At 34.8% G+C, this 27,878-nt stretch overlaps 1 protein-coding gene across 1 annotated transcript; it reads right to left on the bottom strand.

Annotated features, from left to right (window-relative positions):
* Window positions 1-99: 99 nt before the first annotated feature.
* LOC127840599 (uncharacterized) lies at window positions 100-27,721 on the bottom strand. The gene is made up of 9 exons (XM_052369008.1): window positions 26,612-27,721; window positions 23,288-23,537; window positions 19,703-19,886; window positions 18,456-18,706; window positions 14,394-14,454; window positions 12,722-12,961; window positions 1,585-1,809; window positions 220-292; window positions 100-155 (listed from the first exon to the last, which is right to left on the bottom strand). Exons 1-9 carry the CDS (start codon window positions 27,330-27,332, stop codon window positions 100-102), a joined length of 2,061 nt encoding a protein of 686 aa, XP_052224968.1. The 5' UTR covers window positions 27,333-27,721.
* Between the last annotated feature and the right edge of the window lie 157 nt (window positions 27,722-27,878).

Here is a 27,878-nt window from a genome sequence, read left to right as displayed (position 1 = left end):
TTGATGAATATTTTATTATTCATAATTCATTTAAAGGTCAATTAAAATATATGCTATTGCTCACAAGCTCAGACAGACTAACACATTCATGTAAATGCACTAAATCAGTGTGACAGCTCCATCCAGGTTATCGCAAACAAACTTGATAAGGACAACTGAAGTACATATACTTTATATCAGATAATGTGTATGCACAAAATAAAATTACAGGATACTTACATGATAATCTTAAATCATACTTTAATCGTCTCTGTCGTTCCTGTTTAATGTCATTATGAATCTCAATAAATTGCTGAAATACAACACAAAAGGTAATAATTGACATGTGTTGCTGATATTGTTTTTTTTTATAGGCAGGAATAAAGATTATAAAAAAGTATTATAAAAAAAGGTTTTACAAATATTGAAAACATTTGTGAAGTTTCATTTTAATATCTATAGTGGTTGCAGGGATAAGTACTTGTTGCACACTAACAGCAACCAAAATGTCATAGTGCACACACACCTGAACTGGACATTTAAATACAAAATTCAAAAGGGGGGATTCTTCCTGCAAAAAAACGCTGATCACAGCTATAATTTTGTTAATGAATGTTAATGAAAACCCTGAATACATATGCAAAGCATATTTCAGATACAGGTATATGGAGTACATATAAGTACACCAAGACATTGTCCTTGGGGAAAGATGCCCATCCCCCTTCCACTTCTGTTTCAAAACCCTGCTTATGTCTAACACATGTTGCTGATGGCTAAATTTGACTGTCAAGATAATTAGACAGGTGATACATGTCACATTTAGCAAGACTCCTCATGTTCGTCATTTGTGGTAAATTAATAAAATGTGGAAATGAGGAATTACAAAGACTATTTGGTGAAAAGTCCAAGCTGAAAAATAACTTACAACAAGAGATGTGTTTGTCAGAAACACAATGCCCCCTATTGCGCCGCTTTGAAGCCATATATTTGACCTTTGACCTTGAAGGATGACCTTTACCTTTCACCACTCAAAATGTGCAGCTCCATGAGATACACATGCATGCTAAATATCAAGTTGCTATCTTCAATATTGCAAAAGTTATGACCAAGGTTAAGTAAGTTTTTGGAGAGACACACATAATGACAGACATACACATACAAATGTAGAATGACAGACAGACAGGCCAAAAACAATATACCCCCGATCATTCGATCTGGGGTCATAAAAAACAAAGCAATATAACAATAAGTGTATCAACTTCAAAGTTTGTTTTTGGCTGTACTTATGTTGACTAAGTGTTGAAATAACTAATACTTAAGATGTTGTTAGTTTTTCACAATATCATTACAATAATCTAAATTGTGGCATTTTCCACATGGTTATTACAGTTATACATAGTTTCATCAACATAATTATCTTGAGTGTTAACATGCTCTAATAAACCAATTAATGTAGGCTGATGGACGGAGGGCAAATCTAAACGTATTAAAAAAATTACCCATACATTTTAAACTAGAAATTGAATAAATCTACACAGTATTAATTTTAAAATCTCAATAACTTTCCTATTTGCAATTTTGAGAAGTATAAATAAAATATCTTACCTCAATGTTTTTACTATCCGCAGCAACATATATGATGAAAAGAATTCTTTCGAGACAGGAACATATTGCTGAGGTTGTATACTCATAAGTCGTTTCCAGCATAGCATATATGGTCTCTCTTACAGGATATTCAAAACTCCCTGTACCAATAGGTGGAAAAGCGATAGATGCACATTTTCTTTGTTCTGCCTCCACAAGGATTTGTTTTACCATGTCTTGAATGACCTATAAAATACTATACATCAAAGTCCATGCAGAGAATTGAAGATGTATCCAAAATAAATGGTAATACATAAAAAAAATAGTTTAAAAAAATGAAACAAGAGAGTCAAAGGCCTTAAGACGCATAACAGAGAACCCAACGATTTCAACTTATTTGAGCAGGTGCCGTAGTGTTTACAGGATTTAAACATAACATATAAGGAAGATTGCCTTGTCTCCTAACAGCTAGTTTTGATGGACACAACTATTTTCAAACTAGGCCATAAATAATTAGAAGAATTTTCTGAGCAGGTTCTATGGTTTGTTTGCAATGTTTCTTTATAGCCAATCGTGACAAACAGCCCCCACAAGCCAACCATTTTTTTCAACTGACACAAACCATTTGGAAACTAGCAAAGATATCATTAGGACAAATTGTTCTGGTCAAATTTCATTACGATTGGACATATTTAACATAACCTGTGTCTAGCAGGCTAGCCTTACCTTTCTCGAAATAAAATACGCTTTTTAACAAAATACACTTTAATAAGTGCATTTATTCTGCGCTTTCTCCAAAAAAGTGTATTTTTCTGCGTCTTTCGTTTTAAAAGTACACTTAAGTGTATTAAAGTGTATTTTTTGAAATTAGAGCGCGTTTTTTTCATAATCTTTTGAATTGCCAAGTGTATTTTTTCTGTACTTTTTCATGATTGAGTGCGTCTTTTCAATGGAAGTGTATGTTTAACTATATCTTTTCCAAGACAGTGCGTCTTTTCAATTTAAGTGTATTTAAGTGTATTAATAAGTGTATCTTTTCTGGGTCTGAACATATTTTATACTTGAGAAACAAATGTACTTATCTTTTAAAAGAAACATTTTGTTTACCTTAAAATTTAATCAAGAAAACAAGTATTTTTTTCTATCTTAAGTGCATTAAATCAAAATTGTCAGCACACTTACAACCTCTGAAGCTTATGAATGGAACATCATTTTTTTAAATTACATTTTTGTCCATACTTCAGTTCAATCAGTGAAAGTTAATTACAAGTCGGAACAAAAAGAAAGAATGTATAGTGAATGAAAACAAAACTGTCATTATCAAAGACACTTAAAGATTTACTAACACAACATCCAGTTCATACGTTTCAACAACTTTATTCACATCAACATTATATATTATTAGTATTTACAAAAACAACACAAATACAAGTGTTATGTTTGACATTATCAAATGTTTATTGATTATTTGAAAACATCAAGAAAATAATACTTTTCATAATAAATATTTTAACAACAATGTTTAACAGCTTTAAAAAGCACAAGTTCAACTAAATCAGGCTGTGGGTCACTAATTAAAAATATTGAATGTGTCAAAAATATTGTGTGGGCTTCTGGCTAGCCCACATAATATTTTTGACACTTTCAATATTTTTAATTTTAAAATTATATTTTCTCAACTTTCTTATACTGATATTTAACCCAAATAAAATTAATATCTACCACATTGACTACTAAACACATTTTTTAAAAGGCAATTAAAATAATATTTATAATAGAATTATAATTTTCTAACACCATTCAGTATGTTAAATTGAAATATTCACAATTAAATATAATATGCTAAGGGTTTTGTTCATGTATTGTAATTTGTGATTTTATAAACAATGAACAGATTGTCATTTCTCAGTAATGATATTCAATTTAAGGTCACAAAGAGAAGAATTGTTATCAGTGATGTGTATTATTCCATAAATATTTTGGTGTTGAAATTTGCCATATCAGTAGATATATCTCAAGCTGACAAAGCAGATAAGAGATCAGCTCTCCCCCATCAAATATGCATCATAAACACTAATCTCTTATCAGCGATGCAGCAATGCCTAACAAAGAGGTGCATATCATCTGCATACTTTTGATTGGTTGATAGTTTTGTTTTGAAAACAAGCCACTTTTGATTGGTTTAGGGCACAGGAAGTAAATTTGTGTAAACAAGCAGGTGTCAGCAACTGATAATGAGCTACATTTTTAGACATAATTTAGCAAATTAAGATTTTAAATTGTACTTGTAGTGTCAAATGTCTTGAAATACTGTCAGCATGAAGTATTGTGTGATGAAAACAATGTGTATTTACTACAATGTAGTAAATCAAAGGAGGTTCAAAGTGGCTGGATACTGAAGAACAGTTGTAACAGGTTTGTATTTTCATTTCTGCATCCCTTTTTTAATTAAGTTCATTGAATTAATTATGATCATTATCATATTTATGTATTGTCTCGGTATATGGATAAGTAAATGCATTGTAATTTTAAGGAAAAATAACACCAATTGAAACAAAAATAGATAAATATACAAATTAAAAAGTGTAAATGTTGTGTACAGTGAATTATTATGGCTGTGTTTTATGGTTATTGTCATCTTAAATTTTATTTATAGCTAAGTCTGGTCATAACTGAATGGATTTCCTTCCCTCATATTTAATGAGAACTTTTATATTTTGTTTTTAAAGGTATAACTCTTGCCCCAAGGAAAGAATGTGCATTATCACCTGCTAAAAAAGGAAGAAACAGGGGGATACTGACTGATGTATGGACTTTAACACCAGGTTTTTACCCTTCAAGAGTTGGCCAACTAGAGTGGAGCAGGAGAGTGGGCTGTGCTTGACTAAGAAAAGCTGGATTTGTTTTGAGGTAAAACTATACAGGTTATTGCATCTAAAAGGCATCACACTTCCAGCCAGTCCAGACAGCCAAATGAGACCACGCATCTTAGTTCATTTTCAGACTGTATTGTCTACAAAACGCTATTTCTTTGATGATAAGAGTTTAGTCACATGTGATCACAGGATTAAAATTGCAAAAATAAACAAACAAAAACAACAAGCAAACAAACTTGAATTGATTTAAATTTCTAATTATTATCGCAACAAGATTACCATTACAGCAATATTTCACAGTTAAGTGAAACAAAAACCTTACAATTTAACAAGTATGAAGAATGCCTCGCCCTTTTGATAGTGTGTGATATCATGTTTATCTTACGCAGATCAATACGCATTCATGATCCTCAAGAAGAGAAGGACACAAGCAACATCAGTGGTAGATGTCACTCCAGCCCCTGCTTTTCCGGTCTCTCCTGCTACTTTCCAGGTCCCTCCACCCGCCAAGATCAGGTCTAGGCACTGGCTGCCATCCAAGTCCCCCTAGCGGTTGCGGTCGTGTTCCCAAATGGCTACTGTACTGGACTACTGGTCCCACCACCATATTCGGTCAAGGTCTCTCCAACTGCTGAAGTCCAGGTTCCTCAAGCCACTGCGGTTCAGGTACCCCCAACAGCTCTGACCTAGTTCTCTGCAGCAGCTGCGATCTAAATATATTGACCCACTGCGGAACACTGCGGTTAATCGTTTTTTTTCCTTACAATCTTCCACAAATGCCTCATTTTATAATGAAGTGTAAAATTCTTATGTTCTTATTTTTTGTGTTATAAAGATGATTTTCCTGCACATTGTGTTTATTTCCCTTTAAAACTGCATGGGGCTATTACTTTATTTACTGAAACATATCAGCACAAAATCGTAAAAGACTTTAACATACTTTAATACAAAAAAGTGTTTAAACCCACAGGAAACCACCTTGCCAAAAAACCACAAAAACTTACTGAGCAGGTTATTGTTTGCCAAAACCTAGCGAGTGTGTGTTTCATTGTCCAAAGTGCTTATAAATTTAATAATAAGAATGAATTATCTTTAATGTATTTTTTTAGTTATATAAACTCGATAAAACGTACATTATTTTTGCGCCACATTACAAGTTTATTTAAATTTGTGTCACTCCTAAGATTTTCCCACGGCCTCCGAATGTCTCTCGTACCCTCTAAAAGTGTTTATTTTAAAAAATTATTTATTATGTAATTTTTAATAAATAAATCTATTTCAGACTTTAAAATACTGTTCTAGCTGTTGATATGTCCCCTTTATAGTTAAAACTGAGATAACTTGTGAGTAAATAGTTGTAAATTGTTGTATATATTTCCAAGTTTGGAAAGTTATGTAGATCTCAAATGTGCTTTCATGTCCATAGTGCTTATATATTCAATAATAAGAACGAATTATCTTTGATGTAATTTTAGTTTTTTTCATAAAAACTCGAAAACTACATAATTTGTGCGCCACATTAAAAGTTTGGCAAGAAAAAATCTTTAACAATATTAAAAACAAAGTGAGGATTGAGAAAGATTTTTTGTGTACTTTTTTGCTATTTGACAATTTGGTAAGTTTACATGTATGTCTTTGTCTTTCAACATATTTTATTTGCCATTGTTATTTAGTGTGATATTGTTTGAAAAAAATGTATATTGACATGTTATTTTTCAATGCATTCTTTGTATGAAACAATGTAAACCAAAAAGTATAGGGACAGGGGGAAGCAGTTGCAGAGGAAAGCGGAAAAGCTTTTAAGCACCCATAGAATGGTCTTAACTACTTGTTTATTTTAAAATTATTTATGCTAATAAATGTGTTTATTTCAAAGTGTATTTGCTGTTGTTCTTTCAGATCATATTTAAACCGGCCACTTTTCATATCCAAATGAATGTTTTTTTAAATAGACATTTTCAAAGATACACTTAAGTGCACTTATACACTAAAAATACACTAGAGCGTTTTTTATTTCTTCAAAAAATACACTAGAGCGTATTTTTTTAAAAACATACACTTGAGCGTATTTTTTTCCCAAAAATACGCTAGAGCGTATTTTTTTCAAAAAAATACACTAGAGCGTATTTTTTTCAAAAAATACACTAGAGCGTATTTAAGTGTATTTTTTCATGTTTTCCTAAGTAAATTAAAATGCTTAAAATACGCTTCAAGTGTATTTTTGGGGGAACAAAATAAAACGGAAAGCGAATTAATACGCTAAAATAAACTTAAGCGTATTAATTCACTTAAAAACACTTAAATACACTTTAAAATACACACAAAAGTGCATTTATACACTCAAAAAGTGTATTATTTGAACAGAAAAATGCACTTGTTTAGTTAAATGCGCTTTAAAGCGCTTTAAAGCGCATGTTATTGGCACCGTATTTTTCTAGCAAAAAATACGGTGCCAATAACATGCGCTTTAATGCGCATTAAAAGCGCATTTAATGCGCATTAAATGCGCATTTAGTGCACTTTTTTGAGAAGGGTAATCGGCATTTCCAAGAAAGAGCGTATTTTTGCTAAAAGGCTGGTAAATGTTACAGCATTGGTCAGTGACTGTTTACTAAGACCCTAAAACATTGAGTTTTATTTCAATATCTGTAGAAGACATAAACATAAACATATGGAGCTGTTTCATACAAATGTTAGTCTGAATTTTTACATATAATACAGGCTTATTTCTGCTGAATTGGATGCCTGAAATATGCGTATTTGTCAATGACATTATGAGATGATCCCATTTAAATGTGTAAAAATTCATTTGCATATCAATTGGTTTCAGAAGTATGTACTTCCTGTATGTAGACTTTAACCTTAATTTCTTTTTGCACATCTTAACCTGACCGTTATAAGAACAAAAGGGGTCTTAATCTTGCTGAAAGCCTGATCACAGTTATTATTCTTGGTCAGTGACTATTTAGATATTGAGTTGTTGGATGCAAACGTTAATATTCAATTACATGTACTAAATGGGGAATCATTCTGCTTAACTCAAGGTCAGTGATATGGAACTTGGTAAGTGACCTCACAGAATGAACCAGATCATATTTGTAAAGTTTCAGGTGAATAATTGCAGTAGAAACAGTAATGGAGAGATCTTGCAAGTTTACTTTGACCAGAGCACTATGCCGACTTCAACAAATAAGTGGGAAGTATTGACATAATAGTTGTTAGCTAAAAATGTTAATTCTTGACTGTACAGTTATTTTTTATTTGACAAAGTGACCTAGTGTTTGACCCAGTTTAAAACTTGGATGAGAAAAAATCACAAGAAATGTTTTACCAACATTTATAAAAAAATGAGCAATACATGAGGCCTTTAAAGTATTCACAAGGTCAATCGTGACAAAGAATGACGTCCAACATACAAAAATGACAAATAATTGGTGATCACAAAAGCTCACTATGAGTAAAACATGCATTTCATGACATATTCACAAATTATAGTCTGTAATCGATATCCACTATAGTGAGCATTCATCCAAATATATGGTTGTACAATAAGAAATACAACAAATATTATTAATGTGTGTTAGTTCTTAGTGTTTTGTGAACAAATCTTATTGTTGGCAAAATAATGCAAATATTTGGTATGTCATCCGTTAGAAAGTTTATGTCCATTTATAATCTAAAAGCTATTATTTCCTTTATAAAAAAATGACACTATTAAAGTGCTCTGGAAAGGAAGATGAATCAAAACATGTGAAACAATTTCAGTTGCTGGAGATATTGGATGATTATTTAATTCAAATGCACTCTTGTTTGGAGATATTGCCTGATTGATCCATTCATAAGAAGTATTTTTGAAATTACTATAACATGACCGTTCTGACTTTGTTATATACAGCGTATGACCTTTTTAGGCCACACGTGCATATTTTAAACATATTTTGTTAACAACACCTATAGGGTTTAATAACAAATATGCAAGCTATAGATCAATATGAAAAAGAGTAGCACAACAGGACCCTTGAGATCCTTTAAAGCCAACCTTGTTACTCTTAGCATAATACTAAAAATTTCTGATTTGAGGCTTCTTTTGTTGTCGTATGTATTATCCAATAACTTGCCATGAAATACTGTGCAGAGCTCCAGATCAGATGCTTATCTGCGTATTTACGCATTGAAAAATCAAAGATGAGAAACAAGAAAGGCCCAAAGTCGCTCACCTGAGATTCAAAGGAACTGACCTGTTCTGTGCAGCCCAAGATGTCATTAGAACAAATGTTCTAACAAACTTTCATGAATAGTGAACACCCTGGTGGCCATGTTTTTCAACAGACCGGAACCATTTTTGTACACATCCAAGGTGTCATATTCTAATCAAGTTTCATGAAGATTGGACAATAAATGTGACTTTAAAGAGAGTTAAGTTTTTATAATAGCCATATAAGGAAAAATGCCGCAACCCCTGGTGGCCATGTTTTTCAACCAACTGAACAATTTTTGAACTTGTCCAAGATATCATTGGGACAAATCTTTTGGCCAAGTTTCATGAAGATCAGACAATAAATGTGGCATCTAGAGTGTAAACAAGGTTTTACTATAGCCATATAGCAATATAAGGAAAACTGCCCCGCCCATTGGTGCCATTGATTTTCAACCAAATGGAACTATTTTTCAACTCATCTAAGATATCATTGGGACAAATCTTCTGACCAAGTTTCAATGATGATCGGACAATAAATGTGGCCTCTAGAGTGTTAACAAGGTTTTACTATAGCCATATAAGGAAAAATGCCCCGCCCACTAGTGGCCATGTTTTTCAACCAACACGAACCATTTTTGAACTCGTCCAAGATATGATTAGGATAAATCTTGTGACCAAGTTTCATGAAGATCGGACAATAAATGTGGCCACAAGGTCAAGAGTGTTAACAAGGTTTTACTAAAGCCATATATAGCCATATAAGGAAAAATGCCCCGCCCCCTGGTGGCCATGTTTTTCAAGCAACCAGAACCTTTTTAAAAACTTTTTCAAGCTACATTAGGACAAATCTTCTGACCAAGTTTCATAATGATCGTACAATAAATGTGGCGTCTATAGTGTTAACTATGTTTTTCTATACCTATATAAGGAAAAATGCCACGCCCCTTAACAGCCATGTTTTTCAACCAACCTGAACCATTTTCAAACTCATCCAATATATCATTAGGACAAATCTTCTGACATAGTTTCATGAAGATCAGACAATAAATGTTGCCTCTAGAGTGTTAACAAGGTTAATCTTAAGCCATATGTAGCCATATAAGGAACAAGAGCTGTCAGAAGACAGCGCGCTCGACTATTTGAGTGCTTGACAGTATAATGTAAGCCATCATGGAGAAATTGTTCATATTCAATAAGGTCAAGGTAATATAGTCATATTCTAAGTGGTAGTGGACCATAATTGAAACATATTGATCGCTTATGTTTTAAAACAATTGTACTTTATAGACAATTCAGAGTTCAGGTATATTTCAACAATCTATTGAACATTTGTAAAGACATAAAACAAACTAATAAGATTTTATTTCAAGTTTGATAGCAATAGCTTGGGTGGGATGGTTGGACGGTCCTTCAAAAATAAAATAAACAAGCAAATTCGTTGAATTGATATCCCCCGCCAATATGCTTCTGGACACTCATACAAAGTTTCAATGAAATCCGCCAAAGCACTTCCAAGATATGGCTCTGGACACAAAAAGCATTGTTTCAAGATACAAAGGGCCATAACTCTGTTATTATCAGATGGTGTACAATGCCATTTGGCATGCATCATCCTTTTATCCATATATATACTCATACCAAGTTTTAATGAAATCCGCCAAAGCACTTCCAAGATATGGCTCTTGACAGACGGACGGACGGAAAGACAGACGGACAACGCCAAAACAATATCTCTCCGGCTATGGCGGGGGATAAAAAATATATGTGGGTTTTTTTTAACATGTTTTTGGGGTGGTGGGGGGTGGAGTGGGGGAGGAGAGGGGGGTAAATTGTGGGGTGTGGTCATTTATTATATGATCTTTCAAAAATAAGAAAAAAAGGACAACACAAATTGTTTTTTTGTTTTTTTTTTTGGGGGGGGGGGGTTCTAGGGTGTGGCATGAGGGATAATTTGGGTGGAGTCCATTGTGGTATGTCGTGTAGTCTATTGTGGTATGTCATGTAAGTGTTGTTTTGTCAAAGTATGAATCAAATCTGATCATAAATAAAGAAGTTATGGCAATTTAAGCAAAATTTATTAATTTGACCTTTAGAGTCAAGGTCATTCAAAGGTCAAGTTCAAATTCAACTTGCCAGGTACAGTACCCTCATGATAGTAAGAAAGTATTTGAAGTATGAAAGCAATAGCCTTGATACTTTAGTAGTAAAGTGGATCTTAACACAAAATTTAACAAAATATTCAAAGTAACTAAGACAAAAAAGGGCCATAATTCCGTTAAAATGCCAACCAGAGTTATGCAACTTGCCCTGTAAAGTCCACGTATGATAGTTAGCGAGCGTTCTAAGTCTGAAAGCAATAGCTATGATACTTTAGGAATAAAATGGACCAAAACACAAAACTTAACCAAATGTTAAATTATCTTAGTATAAAAGGGGCCATAATTCTGTCAAAATGCCAGTCAGAGATACATAACTTTGCCTGTGCAGTCCCCTTATTATAGTTAGTAAGTGTTGCAAGTATGAAAGCAATTGCTTTTGTTGTTTCAGAAAATATTTGAAAAGTTTTCCCTTTTAAAAGTCCCTTCAAAACTCGTGACCATGAAGCGAGGCCAGTCTTGAACGTAAGGGCATAATTTGAACAGACTTTGAAGATGACCACAATACAATGTTACATACCAAATATTAAATTTCTAAGCTATGTGGTCTCTGAGGAGTGTTTTTATCACCACGCTTTTAAAAGCATGTGGATATTGATTTGATCTCCGTTTTTTTGTCCGTCCGATGGGCCACTATCTCCTCCTACACTATTGGCACTAAAACCTTGACACTTACACACATGGTAGCTATGAGCATATGTGCTACGGTGACGGCGATGTAATTTTGATCTGACCCCTGGGTCAAAAGTTATGGGTAAACAAGAGATTGCCAAGCAATATTGTCCCACGATTGTCAGTGTTTTTTGTTTTTTATATTCGTTGCCATAGCAACCATAATTCTTGACGTAAGAACAAAATGAAATGACGTGCATAATCTCCATATTGCCATCTATCTATGTTTCAAGTTTCATGAAAAAATATGAAGCATTTATAAAGTTATCGCAGGATCCAAAAAAGTGTGACTGACTGACAGACAGACAGACATACAGACAGAGCGCAAACCACATGTCCCCTCATGTTTCACCGGTAGGGGACAATAAATGGGTAAAATGGGAAAAAATAACTCATTTTACTAAAAACATGGTAATAACTTTTGACCAAGGGGTCAGATCAAAATTCCAAATAGTGCACTGTTGCATGCTCATAGCTACCATGTGGGTAAGTTTCAAGTTTCTAGTGCTAATAGAATAGGACGAGATAGTGGAGAACCACTCCCATCCAAAACCTTAAAATGGGTAAAAAAATCAGTTTAATAGCAACATGAGAGGCACATGATAAAAACTTTTGACCCAGAGGTAAGATCAAAAATTCCAAATAGTGCACCGTCGCACAAATGCTCAAAGCTACCATGTGTGTAAGTTTCAAGGTTCAAGTGCTAATAGTGTAGGAGAAGATAGTTGACAATTACCACGCCCACCCAAAATTGTGTTTTAACATAACTTCTTCATTTATTCACCAATTGACTTCAAATTATTACTGAACATCTCTTATGACAACACGGTCTATCTCCACCATCCATGTCCACATTACCCACACCGGGGCCATTGATAAAGGTAAAGGCAGCTTGGTTCGCCTCCACTTATAGTTTTAAGTTTTCATTCAGGAAACCCATTCTTTGCCTGTGAGCTAATTCATTAACCAACCATAATCATTTGAACAATTTTCATGGCAGACCACCCACAGAATATCCCTGTGAAGAAGTCCAGCCATTCAGGGGGAGATACGGTTTGAAAAAAAAGTTGATGGACACAGGACACAAAGAAGCCTTGTACTTTAAAACATCATAGGCAGATACAATTTATTTAACTGTTCGACCGTGCTGGAGTGTCACAATATATTATTTTTTTATTGCATTACAATGGGTTTAACAGACATCTGACAATATATTTAATGAATACTTGTGTTGCAAATGTATAAACCCAACACACCTGATCAAACTTTTCTTTTTCAAATGAAGGAAGTGCGCAGTGAAAAATGTAGCGAGCTTTTGTTTGTTCAGCCAGCTTCCCAGAACTAGTGACTGCAAATGATCCTTCTTTGATTCCGGACGGATACTTTTCTTTACATTCATCCAGAATTCCGGTACCTGCATGTTTAAGTATTTGTTTTGAAATGATCCCTGAAGAAAACATAAGGTGTGCATCTGTTGTGTTTACCAAGACATCAGCCTATAATTAAAAAAAGAAAAAACAAAACAAATGAATTTGCAATAAATATTTCCCTCCTAAGTTTTAGCAACAGCATGCACAGCTTTTAGAAACTAACTATTTCCACAATCAAGATTTACATGCATCATTCTTAATTTTTTAAATATTCACATTTTAACACTATAAATATGAGGAAAACATGGTACCCATCCAAACCAAAATGAATGCTTGTGGCAAGCTTGCGGCAAGCTTGCGAAGCTAAATTATAATTTGTACAAGCTTGCTGCGAGCTTGCCGCAATTTCAATACAAAGTTCTGCAAGCTTGTGCAAGCTTGCGCAAGCTTTTTTTGGATGCAAGCTTGCGCAAGCTTTTAAGTAACTGTTGGACAAGTACAAAAATTTAAAAAAAGTTAACAAAAATCATAATTTCAAGGAAGCTGATTTCTTTCCCAGCATATTGGGATTCAAATTTAATGGCATGAAACACAGAATCTTAATCAGGTTAACATTTTTTTCTGCGTAGCTGTTTAACATAACATATATTTTGACCTTTCAAGACCTTCTCAGAAGCCAATCGAATTTGAAATAAATTTTCCTCCAGTATGTCTGAAATGAATAAAACCAAATAATCTCTTGGCTAATTCGAGAAAAAGCCCCCCTGTAACATTGACCTTCGAAATGAATAGGCATTCTATGATACAATTTCCAAATGATCTCTTCGCAAAGGCTTGGCCAGTGTTTCTCTGCTGTGTAAATCAATAAATAGGTCAACATTGTCTGGTGAAGTTGAAAATAGGACTTGCTTTCAAGGCTATGTTTCCATATTTAATAAAAACCATATTGTATATGAAACAAATAAAAATATCTGTAAAAACAAGTGATGTGTTTGTGAAACACTTTGTCCCCTTTAGAGCGCTTTTGACCCATATATTTGACCTTTGACCTTGAAGAATGACCTTGACCTTTCACCACTCAAAATGTGCAGCTCCATGAGATACACATGCATGCCAAATATCAAGTTGATATCTTCAATATTGCAAAAGTTATGGCCAAATGTTAAAGTTTGTGCAAACCAACAAACCAACAGAAAGGGCAAAAAACAATATGTCCCCCAGTATAGACTGGGGGACCTAAAAATTGTTATTGCTGATATTTCAATTCACCTTTAATTTATCTTATTTTTGACTAATTTTGCCCTTCTTTAATTATTTTTTCATTAAAGTTTTATAAATAACAAGATTTGGTGGTTTTCAACATTTTAAATGTTTCACACAATACTATTTTAATGATATTTTTATGTCATCAAAATGAATCAAGTTTCTATGCATGTTAAACTATAATAGAAATGTAAAGTAGTTTAAATTTCTAAAATATATTTTCCCAGTCTCAAACTCCATGAAATGATACATAAATGACAATGTTTAATTGGATAAACACTGACCCCCAGCTAACCTGGACTTGGTTTTCTGCAGCCCCAATTTTCCCTGACAATGCTGAGCCCTCATACAAGAACCTGATTATAAAACCAAATGGCTTTGGATTGGTTGCTAGTAATTCACGGGAAGTTAATTGTTTATTTAAAACAAGAGCGTTTAAACAACTGACTGACCTAAATTGTAGGTATAATTCCAAGCAACATGAGGACTTAAAATTGTAGTAAGAAAATGCCATGCAATTCTGATAGAAAGGGAGTATTATGGAAAAAAACAATGTGTAATTAATAAAGTGTGGAAATGAACAAAGTTTGTTTCAAAAGAGGTTCAAAGTGGCTGGTTACTGTGTTTTGGTCTCTGATGATTCTTAACCAAATTCCTGTGTTTTTGGAATACTACAGAACAGCATAAAAGGTTTGTATTTTTATTTCTTCATTCCTTTTTAGTTTAGATTATTAGATAATATAATTTGAATTATATTTATGTACTGTGTTCCAGTGGGAAATGTAGAAGGATGATTGAAAGTCAATGTTGTGTGCCAATTTGATGGAAAAAAACACAATTTCAAACAAAAATAGATGAAAATACAAATATTGCTTATATATATTTACAACATTTCAGATTATATCATAGGATGGGGGAAAAAAAGGGAGACTGCAAGAGCTGAGCAGCACAAAAGCAGACAGTGTACAAACAAACACCAGTACAGCTTACATATGGTGTAGTGGAAGCCAATAAGTTTGACATGAAGTCTCTACCCAATTGCTTTCAGTTTGACTACTGTGATCAAAGTCTGCAAGGGACTTATCATTGGGAGGAATGTTAAACGGTAAAACAACAAGCAGCACAGAAAATATTTAAAAATTGCAACTTAAAATTGCCAAAATTTGACATTGACCCTATCTGTTAAAATACCAATTCAAATCTGACCTACTATTTTGTTTTAAAGCGGATATTTGTTGATTTCTGTAGCATATCAATTTCATGCCATGAGTCATGTAGAAATTATCAGGTTTACTTTTATCACAAGTAAATAATAATATCGATATGCTATAACATGCTTATACCCTGTTTTTACAAATAAACCGTTAGCCCTGAACTCTAAAGCTTATTTTCAACTTGCAATGAGTTTCATTTAAAAAAAGCAGAATAACAGATTCCTCAGAGCATCATTATGAAACACATCATTTATTCTTGTAATATTTTAACTCATGAAATTACTTCCTGCTAATTATGGTTGCAGTCACATTTATTGAAATAAAAGGATATAAAAAAGAATAACATATATACATTTCAGTGGTATTGATTTTCCTTTATTGCAGAGCTCTGGTGTTAAAAAGGTTCACCTTCATCCAGAGCACGAAGTGTACATTATTCAGTGACAACTTTCACAAGAATGGCATTCTGGAGCCTATATTCACAAAAGTTAACAATTGCTCTGCTGGATGTCCTTTTCAGCAGGGAACAACTTGCTAAGTCCAGCGCCAATGGGTCTGGGAAGGTCAATAATACTTTAATATCAACAATATGTTTGCCTTGTGTTGCCACACAGGCTGTGAAACATTTTGTGTTGAATGCATTTAAAAAAGACAATGGTACACTGTGCCTGTCCGATTCAGCTTTCAATGACATAATTAACAGTAAATGTGCAAATGCTAGAAGGGCACTAACTTGTTGAAATGTTCAAATGTGTCAATTATGAAGATATGTATAAACTATGTTATATAAACTTTAAAATATAAATTGTTCATTTGTACTCTTTACTTTTTTCAGATTGGAAGGTTGTACACAAACTTGAAAGTATACTATTCTATGGAATCTGCAAGCTTGCGCAAACTTGCAAATAAACATCATCAGCAAGCTTGCGCAAGCTCGCTGCAAGGTTCCAATTCTAAGCTTGCGCAAGCTTAATAAATCGCAAGCTTGCTCAAGCTCGCGCAAGCTTAGTGCAAGGTTCCAATTCTAAGCGTGCGCAAGCTTCCTCCACAAGCTTGCCGCAAGCTTGCCACAAGCATGTTAGAAAAGCTTGCGATTTTGGTTTGGGGCATAGGGCAGGGGTTATTTTGATACAGTGAAAATCTGTATTTTAATGAAATACATATTTGATAATTTCTTCAGTAAAATAAAGGAATATACTAAAATGGACATGTTTTTTCTTTTATTTGTGTTTTGTTAAAAAATAGGTTTCCATTTTCCATCAATTAGGAACACACACTTGTGGTCCACGAAAAGAAACATGATATTATTTTAAACAAGGGCTGTTTGTTAAACATGCTTGCCCCCCATATGGGTTGTCAGTTGTAGTGGCAGCCATTGTGTGAATACGTTTTTTGTCAATGTGACCTTGACCTTTGACTAAGTGACCTGAAAATCAATAGGGGTCATCTGCCAGTCATGATCAATGTACCTATGAAGTTTCATGATCCTAGGCTTAAGCATTCTTGAGTTATCATCCGGAAACCATTTTACTATTTCGAGTCACTATGACATTGACCTCTGACCTAGAGCCCTAAAAATCTATAGGGTCATCTGCCAGTCATGATCAATGTACCTATGAAGTTTCATGATCCTAAGCCAAAGCATTCTTGAGTTTTCATCCGGAAACCATTTTACTATTTTTTAAGTCACTGCGACCTTGACCCTTTGAGCTAGTGACCTGAAAATCAATAGGGGTCATGTGCCAGTCATGATCAATGTACCTATGAAGTTTTATGATCCTAGGCATAAGCATTCTTGAGTTATCATCCGGTCACCATCTGGTGGACGGACCGACAAACCAACATGTGCAAAACAATATACCCCCTGTTCTTCGAAGGGGACCATAAATATTATGCAACATGCTTCTGGTATTCATAACATTCATAACTAACAGATATGGCACTACATGCAGGGCTCATAGAACTTTTACTTGTTAACACTGTTGTAAAATTAATGATAGGTAGAATAAACAAGGGCTGCTTGTAAAACATGCATGCCCCCCGCCCATATGGACTGTCAGTTGTAGTGAGTGCCATTGTGTGAATACGTTTTTTGTCACTGTGACCTTGACCTTTGACATAGTGACCTGAAAATCAATAGGGGTCATCTACCAGTGATGATCAATGTACCTATGAAGTTTCATGATCCTAGGCCTAATTTTTCTTGAGTTATCATAAAAAAATCATTTTACTGTTTCGAGTCATTGCGACCTTGACCTTTGACCTAGTGACCTGAAAATCAATAGGGGTCATTTGCCAGTCAAGATCAATGTACCTAAGAAGTTTCATGATCCTAGGCGTAAGCATTCTTGAGTTATTATCCGGAAACCATTTAACTATTTTGAATCACTTTGACCTTGACCTTTGACCTACTGACCTAAAATCCATAGGGTCATCTGCCAGTCATGATCAATGTACCTATGAAGTTTCATGATCCTAGGCCTTAGCGTTCTTGAGTTATCATCCGGAAACCATCTGGTGGACGGACCGACTGACGGACCGATGGTCATGTGAAAACAATATACCCCCTCTTCTTCGAAGGGGGACATAAATATATTAAAGAAAATTATTTCATAAAATGCTTCATACATATTTTTTAAAGTGAAATTTTATTGCTTACACAAATAATTTAAGCATAGGTAAAGGGATGTGCAACAGGAATAGGACATCATAAAAAGATTTAACATTTTCAATAAAGGAAATGATACTGATAATAATTATATATTATATAAAAGGAAATTTGTATGTGCCAAAGGATCATTCTAGTAAAAACTATTCTCAAATCCGTTTCTTACAAGATTAACAGAGTAGGACTGTTTTTTTAGTTTTTTATAGGCATGGCCAACATTTTATTTTAGGTATTCTTGTGAATTGAACGCAATTGAAGACGGATCACCCTATGACAATCCTGCCACTTTTGGTCAAAATCAACAAGATGGTTTTATATAAGATATTTGAAGGAAGAAAGCAGGAAAACGCACATGGAAATCTTTATCCTGCTGGTGACTGACCACAAAACTAAGCTCCTTTTTAGCTCTTTTTTTATAATTGTAAGCTGTACAATACACGGACAAAAATGATAAATATAAAATTAGCACACTCACACACTCTTGCCAGCCCTGGCCGCTTCAAGTTTCCCGCTTTCATCAGGTAATGTGGAACGTCGACTATCCACTGATTCCGCTGTTGGCGAACCAACCCTGAACGGCTTGTTCAAGCAGACATCAAGAGGCTGTAGAACTGACGTACACCCTCTAGGTTTCACAGCCTGGTGGGTGCGTAGATCTACCAGGCGTCTCTTGATACGGTCCATCGGGTGGACACGGAACATGTCCCACACGAGCAACGACCGTTTCTTGAGAAGGCAACCTGGTCGCTTGCTCTATATGTCGCTTAGCCAACGCTCCAATACAACATCGTCCACTAGAGCTGTAACGATTTACCCATCATTCGATTCGATTTGATTTCGATACCAAATGGTTCGATTCGATTATTTTCGATTTGATTCAAATTAAACTATTTGCTGCTTATTTTGCAAACTATTTCATGTTTGGTTTGTCTAGAGCATGAATTAATATGTTTGGTATTTGTTATTAACTTATTATGTTGTACATTTAAAGTGTTTAATTTTTTAATTACAATTTAAAACACACATGTGTTTAACAGAAAACAACAACAAACAAAAATGTAAGAAATTACAACATCCAGTTGACTTCTTAACAGAATGCACACAGTTTAGTAAACAAACCATATGGGTAACTTACGTCAACAAAACACGTTTTGCAAGTTGCGTTTGCATCAGAAACTTTGAAAACCCGAAATGTTCGAAATACTTTTAATTTTAATTTTGATGGTGCGTCTTTCGGTATGGTTGAAGAAGCCATTTTTTCCGGCTGATGTAATGCTCAGCATGTTTTTCATTCATTCATTCATTGGATCCATATTGTCTATTGACCAGTCACAATACGTATTACAAATGACAAGAACGTTACGACGACAGTTTTGGAAAGTAAGGTTTAAAATGCAGATCAATCGGGATTGTAGTGAATCGAATAGAAATTGGCCGTATTGGTATCGAAATCGAATCGGCGGCGTTGAACCGGTTTTTCGATTCATCGAACCGAATCGTTACAGCTCTATCGTCCATCCATCCTTTCTCCTGGATGTACACGTCGATCCCAGGAGGAAACTTCTCTTAAACACGACCGCAGGTGGCAATTTGGTCCTGATAGAGATCGTTTTCTCGCCGATTGGGTTCACCGTATTTGAACCCGGCATGTCAAAGAACATCGGCGTCTCGTCCATGTTCCCTATCTGGGACAACTCAAAGTCAAATTCCCTTCTTTAACACCAAGCTGTGGAAGGAGAACACCTTTGCATCGACATCAGCTGGCAATTTCTGGGCAATGTGCGTCCTTTGGCGCAGCGTCAGGCCAAAGCGATCCATGAAGTGGGTGTACCAACCTGCAGATGCCTTAAAGGCCGCAGCGTCGATGCCATACTTAGTGTCCTTAGCCATAATGTGTGCTTTAAGTCTGATGGCATTACGGGAAACCACATTGCCGCTGTTCCAGTATCCAAACGTGCAAGTCCGTCTCAATTGCATCATACGGGCTAATCCACTCAACACGCCGCTTCTGTTTAGCAGGTCCACTCATTATTGTGTCCTTAATCTTACGCCAATCACGCACTTGCTTTTCACTTACACCAAACTCGCGTTCAGCAGCACTATTATTATTTGATTGCTCTGCAAATTCTATCACACGTATTTTAAACGCATGGTCATACGCCTGGCGTTTGCGTTTTCCAGGCATTTTCACACATCAAATGTGAATCAAATTAATAAATTATTATTATAAAATTTGCACTAAAATGTCCACGCTATTAATAATCCACAAACTTATAATCCGATGACACAATGTGATCACTGTAATCCAATTTTTGTACTTTTAATCTGACTATCAAAACAATTGATTAGTGCCTCGGTACAACATGTTTTTATAACAATGATTGACATAACCAATAGGCCGGTAACTCCGCCTTTGTTCTACATAACAGTTTCAAAGGCGGAGCCTTGCATGTGCTCAAATATAATTGGACGATAACCAGTGAATAACAAACTCGTGATTGGTTAAACATGTCGCTTCACAAATTAAAGGAATCTTATATGATCGGCGAGAAGGGTGATGCTTTATGGCTTCTTGGCAGGAAGCGGCTTTCCTTTGATGACGTCAAACTGTCAATTCACACAGGTTGCCAATTATCGCCCGACTTTAACAAGAGCACCGCATAAAGGGTGCCACGCTCTGCTGCGAAAGCTTGTCAGAAGATTTTTTTAGAGGTCACAGTGACCTTGACCTTTGACCTAGTGACCGAAAATGGGTGTGGCGTGTAAAACTCATCAAGGTGCATCTACATATGAAGTTCAAAGTTGTAGGTGGAAGCACTTTGATTTTAGACTCAATGTAAAGGTTTTAGCACGACGCCAGCGAACGGCTGACGTCATACAACGAACAGGCTATGAACAATACCTCGGGTTTTCTCCGAAAACAGCCTCGCTAAAAATGACTTGATCTTTTGTTTACGCGTACAGTTATAAAAAAAACACCTGCTAACATGAAAACTTTGGATTAAATTATGAAAATAAAAACAATGGAAATGTTGCAAACTGTGGTTATATTAATTGGTAAGTATCAGTTAAAAGACGACATTTTGTGTGTCGTATTTCAACAAGTTTTCTATACAACAACAACAACAACATTAACCATTACTGCGGGGATCGATCTTGTTAGAATGTCATCATTTTTTTTCATGATCAACCTCTTTAGTCGAGACTGTAAATTTAATCAATTTTTTTAGGAAAAAAATCTCCACTTATGACTGGATTTTTACGGTAATAAACGATTCTGAGTTCAAGTATATTTTCCACAATCTATTGAACATTTGTAAAGAGATTAAACAAAGATTTTATTTCAAGTTTGACAGCAATAGCTTGGGTGGGATGGTTGGACGGTCCTTCAAAAATAAAATAAACAAGAGATTGTCAAGCAATATGGTCCCCACCGGTGAAACTACACCATTGTCAGTAAAAAAAATCATTTTTTATTTTTGTTGCCATAGCAACCATAATATTTGACGTAGGAACAAAACGAAATGACGTACATAATCTCCATATTGCCATCTATCCATGTTTTTAGTTTCATGAAAAAATATGAAGAACTTTAAAAGTTATTGCAGGATCCAGAAAAGTGTGACGGACTGACTGACTGACAGACAGACTGACAGACAGACGGAGTGCAAACCATAAGTCCCCTCCGGTTTCACCGGTAGGGGACAATAAATATTTGCGTCTTTTTTTTACCATGTTTAAAAAGAAAAATTGGGGGGGGAGGGGGGGAGGGTTGGGGTGGAGTGGAGAGGGGGTTATAATTGGGGGAATGCTTAGGGGGAGTCCAATGTGGTATGTCAGGTAAGTGTTATTTTGTCGAAGTATGAATCAAATCTGAGAATGAATAAAGAAGTTATGGCAATTTAAGCAAAATTTATTAATTTGACCATGAGAGTCAAGGTCATTCAAAGGTCAAGGTTGAATATAACTTGCCAGGTACAGTACCCTCATGTTAGTAAGAAAGTATTTGAAGTTTGAAAGCAAAAGCCTTGATACCTTACAAGTAAAGTGGATATAAACACAAAATTTAACAAAATAGTCAAAGTTACTAAAAAAAGGGCCATACTTCTATCAAAATGCCAGCCCTGTACAGTCCCCTTATGATTGTTAGCAAGTTTTCCAAGTCTGAAAGCAATAGCTATGAATCTTTAGGAGTAAAATGGACCAAAACATAAAACTTTACCAAATTTTCAAGTTTCTAAATATAAAATGGGCCATAATTCTGTCAAAATACCAGTCAGAGTTACATTACTTTGCCTGCACATTCCTCTTTTGATGGTAAGTAAGTGTTGCAAGTATGAAAGCAATTGTAAGCTTTGATAGTTTAGGAATAAAGTGAACCTAAACACAAAACTTAACCAAATTTTCAATTTTCTAAGTATAACAAGATGTGTTTGTGAAACACTATGTCCCCCCATATATTTGACCTTTGATCTTGAAGAAAGACCTTGACCTTTCACCACTCAAAAGCTCCATGAGATACACATGCATGGCACATACCAAGTTGCTATCTTCAATATTGCAAAAGTGTTTATTAAATGAGCAATTTTGACCCACATTTTTCACCTTTGACCTTGAAGGATGACCTTGACCTTTCACCACTCAAAATGTGCAGCTCCATGAGATACACATGCATGCCAAATATGAAGATGCTATCTTCAATATTGCAAAAGATATGGCAAATGTTGAAGTATGACACAAACCAACAAACAAACCAACAGATAGGGCAAAAACAATATGTCCCCCACTTAAGTGGTGGGGAACATAAAAAGGGGCCATAATTCTTACAAAATGCTTGATACAGTTATCTGCTCTTGTTTATAGATTAGGGTCATGTTGGCAAAGAAGTATGCAAAATATGAAAGCAATATGTCATGGGACATTGAAAATATTTGAGGTGGTGCGCAAACTTTAACATAGATTTATCAATAATAGGCATATTCTTAGTGAAAAAAGGGCCATAATTCTTACAAAATGCTTGATACCGTTGTCTGCTCTTGTTTATAGATTGGGGTCATGTTGGTAAAAAAAGCATGCAAAATATGAAAGCTATATTTCAAGGGACATAGAAAATATTTCAGGTGGTACTCAAAGTTTAACATAGATTTATCAATAATATGCATATTCAAAGTTTAACATAGATTTATCAATAATATGCATATTCTAAGTGAAAAAGGGCCATAATTTTTATAAAATGCTTGATACAGTTGTCTGCTCTTGCTTATAGATTGGGGTCATGTTGGTAAAGAAGTATGCAAAATATGAAACTCACTGAGGAAAAGTGGAAAGCAATGCTGCACTTCTTCCATAACATCTGAATGAAAAGCAACTGTTTTGAATTGTTTCGCAGTTATTTTGGAAAAGGCATCCTGAAACCCTGCATTTAGATTTCTGATACTGTTACCACTTTTATTATGCTCATAGATTGGAAGGAGACAGCGTGTTGGAATGTTCTCTGAAAACACAGCTTTGTCCCATGTGTACGCGTATTTCTTCCAGAGAGTCACTGCAGGTTTCACTAAAAATAATAGTGAATATATGTATGTAATGATATTTTTGTTCATCTAAATATTGACAATAAATTTTGTATGTCAAATTAGTGAAACATTTTACCAATTTTTGTATAAAGGATAAGCCAAACACAAGTTATTTCCACACTGCATTACGACACAGAACTGACAAAAATTACTATAAAGGGTTATGTTATAGTGTATCCAAACAATTTGAAGAAATGATGACATCATTCTGTCTCATTTCCCATATCTGACATGAACAAGAAATTCTTAAAACTTATTTCTCGTCCTGTAGTTACCCAGATGCAATCTCAGATGAAGTTTTTCCTATTATAATGTTGAGCGCTTCATTTTGACATATTTTGAAAATATAATACAAAACGTCATCTATGTATGAATATTTTTTTTGCAATAATTGCAAAAGCTGAATAAATGTATCATGATAGAAAGAGAGCAGTTAGAGTAGAGGATGCTGCCATGACACACACACTCCCCCACAACATGAACTACACATATCTAAAAAAACGCACAAGATGTCCATGATTCACTTAAACGCTCACCTGATTTAAAATACACCAAATTGTTAAATATTTGACCTTGTGATCTAGTTTTAGACTACACTGAATTCATTGACAGGTTACAAAGACGAATAGAGATATTCTATGTATTATCAATATTTCACTCACAATTTTATGCGAGCATCAACAGACAGTACTTGCAAAACTTTTTTAACTCGCATTTGGCAAGTGAGAAAGTGCTAATTTTGAGCTCTGTGCTTCATGCATATTTGGAAACACGTGACCCAGATTGGAACTCAGTCTAGATATTGTACATTACTTTACAGACCAAGTATCATGAGGATTGAGTCATTCAAGAGTAGCAGTAAGTTTATTCTAAGATTTTATTACCTGTGACTCAGACTATTAGATATTGTTAAGATACAGGATGTCCAAGTTTCATTGAGATGGAGATACAGTTCAGCCCACGCCGAAAAAACATATTTTGCGATCTGCAGAGTCAAGGCGTAACAAGTCGATGCCGAGTCGGCCGTTGAAGCCTCGTCAGTTTCTCCAAGAGCTGACCTTGTGGCTTAGTTTTTGAATGCACCTGAACCAGTTTCAAACCCTAGATATTGTAACACCCAAACCAGTTTTGAACCTTAGATATTGTTAAGATAAACACTCTTACGAACTATCAGACTGAGTCATAAATGTGGCCCATCCCTAAGATTCCCATCTGAGACCAAAAATAACAACTGTTCTGAGCAGGTAGTGTTCACAAGATTTTACAAAAGCCTTTTCAGGAAAACTACCCCAAAACCAGGCTTGCATGCAACAACCAACATTTCTTTACAAACTCAATCCAGATACATAATTATGTTCTGAGAAAATGTTTCATGAGTGGATAAAAAAAAATACTTGGTGTTTTACTTTAACCTCTTAAGAAAAACTGCCCAACCTCATTTCAGCCATGTTTTTTATTGGACATGACAGCAATGTTTTTCCACCTTTATAATAAAGTACCCATAAAAGGCATTTTTCAAATCAATAAATAATTATATTATTCCCAATAACCTTCCAAAACGTTTCCTAAAGGCATTATATATGCATCAAGTTCATTCAAAAAGCACATTTTCTGCAGTTGAACAGATAAAAATGAGGACTGAAACTGATCATTCCAGAAAATAGTCATGTTAAAGAATATTAAGTTGGGTTTGCGCAATTAAACACCAAGCAATTAAAAATGACCGTCATTCCCAATACAATACGGCAAAAATATCTTAGATATCATTGGGACAAACGTTTTGACCAACTTTCATGAAGATGTATAAATATGGCCTTTAGTTTGTTCACAATCTTTTCTATAATTTCATCACGTGACTTTTAATTTTGACCCCATGTGACTCAGTTTCAAACTAGACTGGTAAAAGGGTTTTTCTAAGAATTTGACCACATGACCTAGATTTTGAAAGCAAATGACCAATATTCCAAATCAGCCTACATATTGCAAAAATAAAAATTCTTAGAAAATGTCATCAAGATTTAGTTGCAGATGAGGCTTCTAAAGAGGTAGCAATGTTTTTCTTATATTTGACCAACTTAAATAATTCAAAGACACACAAAACCCAGATTTTATGTCATCTTAGATATTTTCAAGATAAACATTCTGAATAGTTTGATCAAGAATGGATGAAAAATCTGGCCTCTTGAGTGGAAACCAGCTAAAAGTTGATGACAGACAACATGCAACACACGATGCAAGAAAAACAAAAATCGCGGTGGTGTAGTAGATGAGGTGTCCGCCTAGCGATCGGGAGTTCATGGGTTCCCACCCTACTCTGGGAGCGTTCTCATTACCTCCTCCATAGACACCAAGTACTGGTTCTTCCCAGGAAACGGACTTGATAATGTCCCTCTGTCTATAATGCTCTAAAGGGCGCTTGGCAGTATATATAGATAGATAGATAAGAAAAGGAAAGCTGGACACGGGCTGATCACAATTGCACTTCATGCTCAGGTGAGCTAGAACAGGGACCATAACTCCGTTGTTTAGAAAATATTAGAACCAAATCTAAGTATGACAGTGTGCTTGTTCATATGCTGCTAAATATCTTTGAATATTTTCTAGCTCTCTAGCAACACTACTTTTTAAGCAGCACAAGATAAAAAAATGTATTGTTTTTATTAAAACAGGCAACAGAGACTTGTTAAAAAAATTGCCAAACCTAAATATCTAAGTGCCCAAGTACAGATGTTAATATGCTTGTAAAGTTTCAACCCATTAGCAACTATTGTTTTTGAACTACAAGCAACACAACCAAAAAAGTGTAAGTTTTAGCATTAAAACGGGCCATAACTCTGATTGAGCCGAAAACATGCAAACCAAAATATTGGGATGCCCACAAGTTAATAATGCTGGTTTAACTGTGTTTGTCAAGTTTTATTTTTGTAGCAGCTATACTTTAGGTTAGGCTTTATCAAAAATCCCAACAGATGGGGATGGAAGTACAAAAAGATAGACATGGTGATTTCAGCATATGCCCCACTCTACCTGGTACATGTGATGTAATAATACCTACCGTTTTCTTGTGTTTGCAGTTTAGCCACAGGAAATAGATATTCTGTGGTAAGAATCAAAATTGTGTCCTCTTTTAGTTCCAACAGGTTACCCTGGACAACATGGATTTGTCTCGCATCCGAATTAAACCAAGTCGCTATCAAAGAACCCCCTGTTCGATCCTTCCTGGGTAAAGATATTTCAACACAGAAGTTTGAGTCATCAGCTATTTGTGTAAGTGATTGTTCAATTTCATAAACCTTCAAGGGCGATACTGGTAATGGCACTTTCACTTCATGTACACAAAATATCTTTTGGAGTTCTTTTATAAGTCTGTGTACACCATTCTTTGTACCATTTAAATGCAGTAGTTCAGTGTGTTTGTCATGTTGAACAATAGTAACATTGAGTTTTTTTGCCAAATCCATAAGCTTAGTGTAACTTTTTTTATTTTTTGATAGTGTTTCACTTTCGAGGGAGGGCAGCTTAAAAAAATGGTCATTTATAACTGTTTCATTAAAGTCTTCCATTACATCACTTGTTACCAAATACACAACAGCATAATCATCTTCGGCCAATTTAACAAGTTTGTTTTTCGAAGCCCACCGTTCTATATAGGATTGAATTTTGTCCAATTCTGCTCTTTGGAGAGCACTTTTGACAATTGATTGTGCAAGCACAGGTTGTGCTTTGTCAACACATGTTTTAGTTTTGCCACATACAAAAACTTTTTCAGTTATCATGCATTGGTATACTTGAGTTTTATGTTGTCTACATAACTTTTCTAAATAAAGAAAAACATTTTAATTTATTTCATTATTCTTCATTAGAAGCTTTAATGCGGAAACACACTCAAATGTAACAGGTCTTGAGTACATTGATGTCCTTGCAAAATCCTGAAATATATTTGTCACATCCTGTAAAGTCTTTGTTTTACACTGAAACAAACCATCACTCATGAATTCGTTTATTTTAACAACATGAATATTGTTTGATTGCAGGTAATTCTCAATATCAAAACTGCATAAAACTGCCCAAGGAATGCCAATCTGAACATCAGTCAATGAAAAGGTGTCTGCATTGGAGATGTGCCTTCCATCCACTCCTTCAACAACAGCTTTACCGTCATTGTTCAAATCTGCAAAATACAAATCAATGATGTTAAGAGGGTCTTTATTCTCGTTATGCTAAATTGACACCAAGTGTTTTACAAATCTTCACAAATCAAAAAGATTGTTGACCTGATAATCAGCATATCTAATATATAAACCTGTTCAATCTAGATGTGA

This window comes from Dreissena polymorpha, chromosome 8 (assembly GCF_020536995.1).
Source record: "Dreissena polymorpha isolate Duluth1 chromosome 8, UMN_Dpol_1.0, whole genome shotgun sequence".
Lineage (NCBI taxonomy): Eukaryota > Metazoa > Mollusca > Bivalvia > Myida > Dreissenidae > Dreissena > Dreissena polymorpha.
This window is presented reverse-complemented; position numbering and strand designations above follow the sequence as displayed.

What these genes read in the sequence shown, in the direction of transcription:
- LOC127840599 (XM_052369008.1), bottom strand. Translation starts at nt 27,332, where the DNA reads ATGATAACTGAAAAAGTTTTTGTATGTGGCAAAACTAAAACATGTGTT. An exon ending in ACTGCAAACACAAGAAAACG is followed by an intron (nt 23,538 to 26,611) that starts GTAGGTATTATT and finishes TATTATTTTTAG; the next exon opens with TGAAACCTGCAGTGACTCTC. An exon ending in GCCAGGGCTGGCAAGAGTGT is followed by an intron (nt 14,455 to 18,455) that starts GTGAGTGTGCTA and finishes TTTTATAATCAG; the next exon opens with GTTCTTGTATGAGGGCTCAG.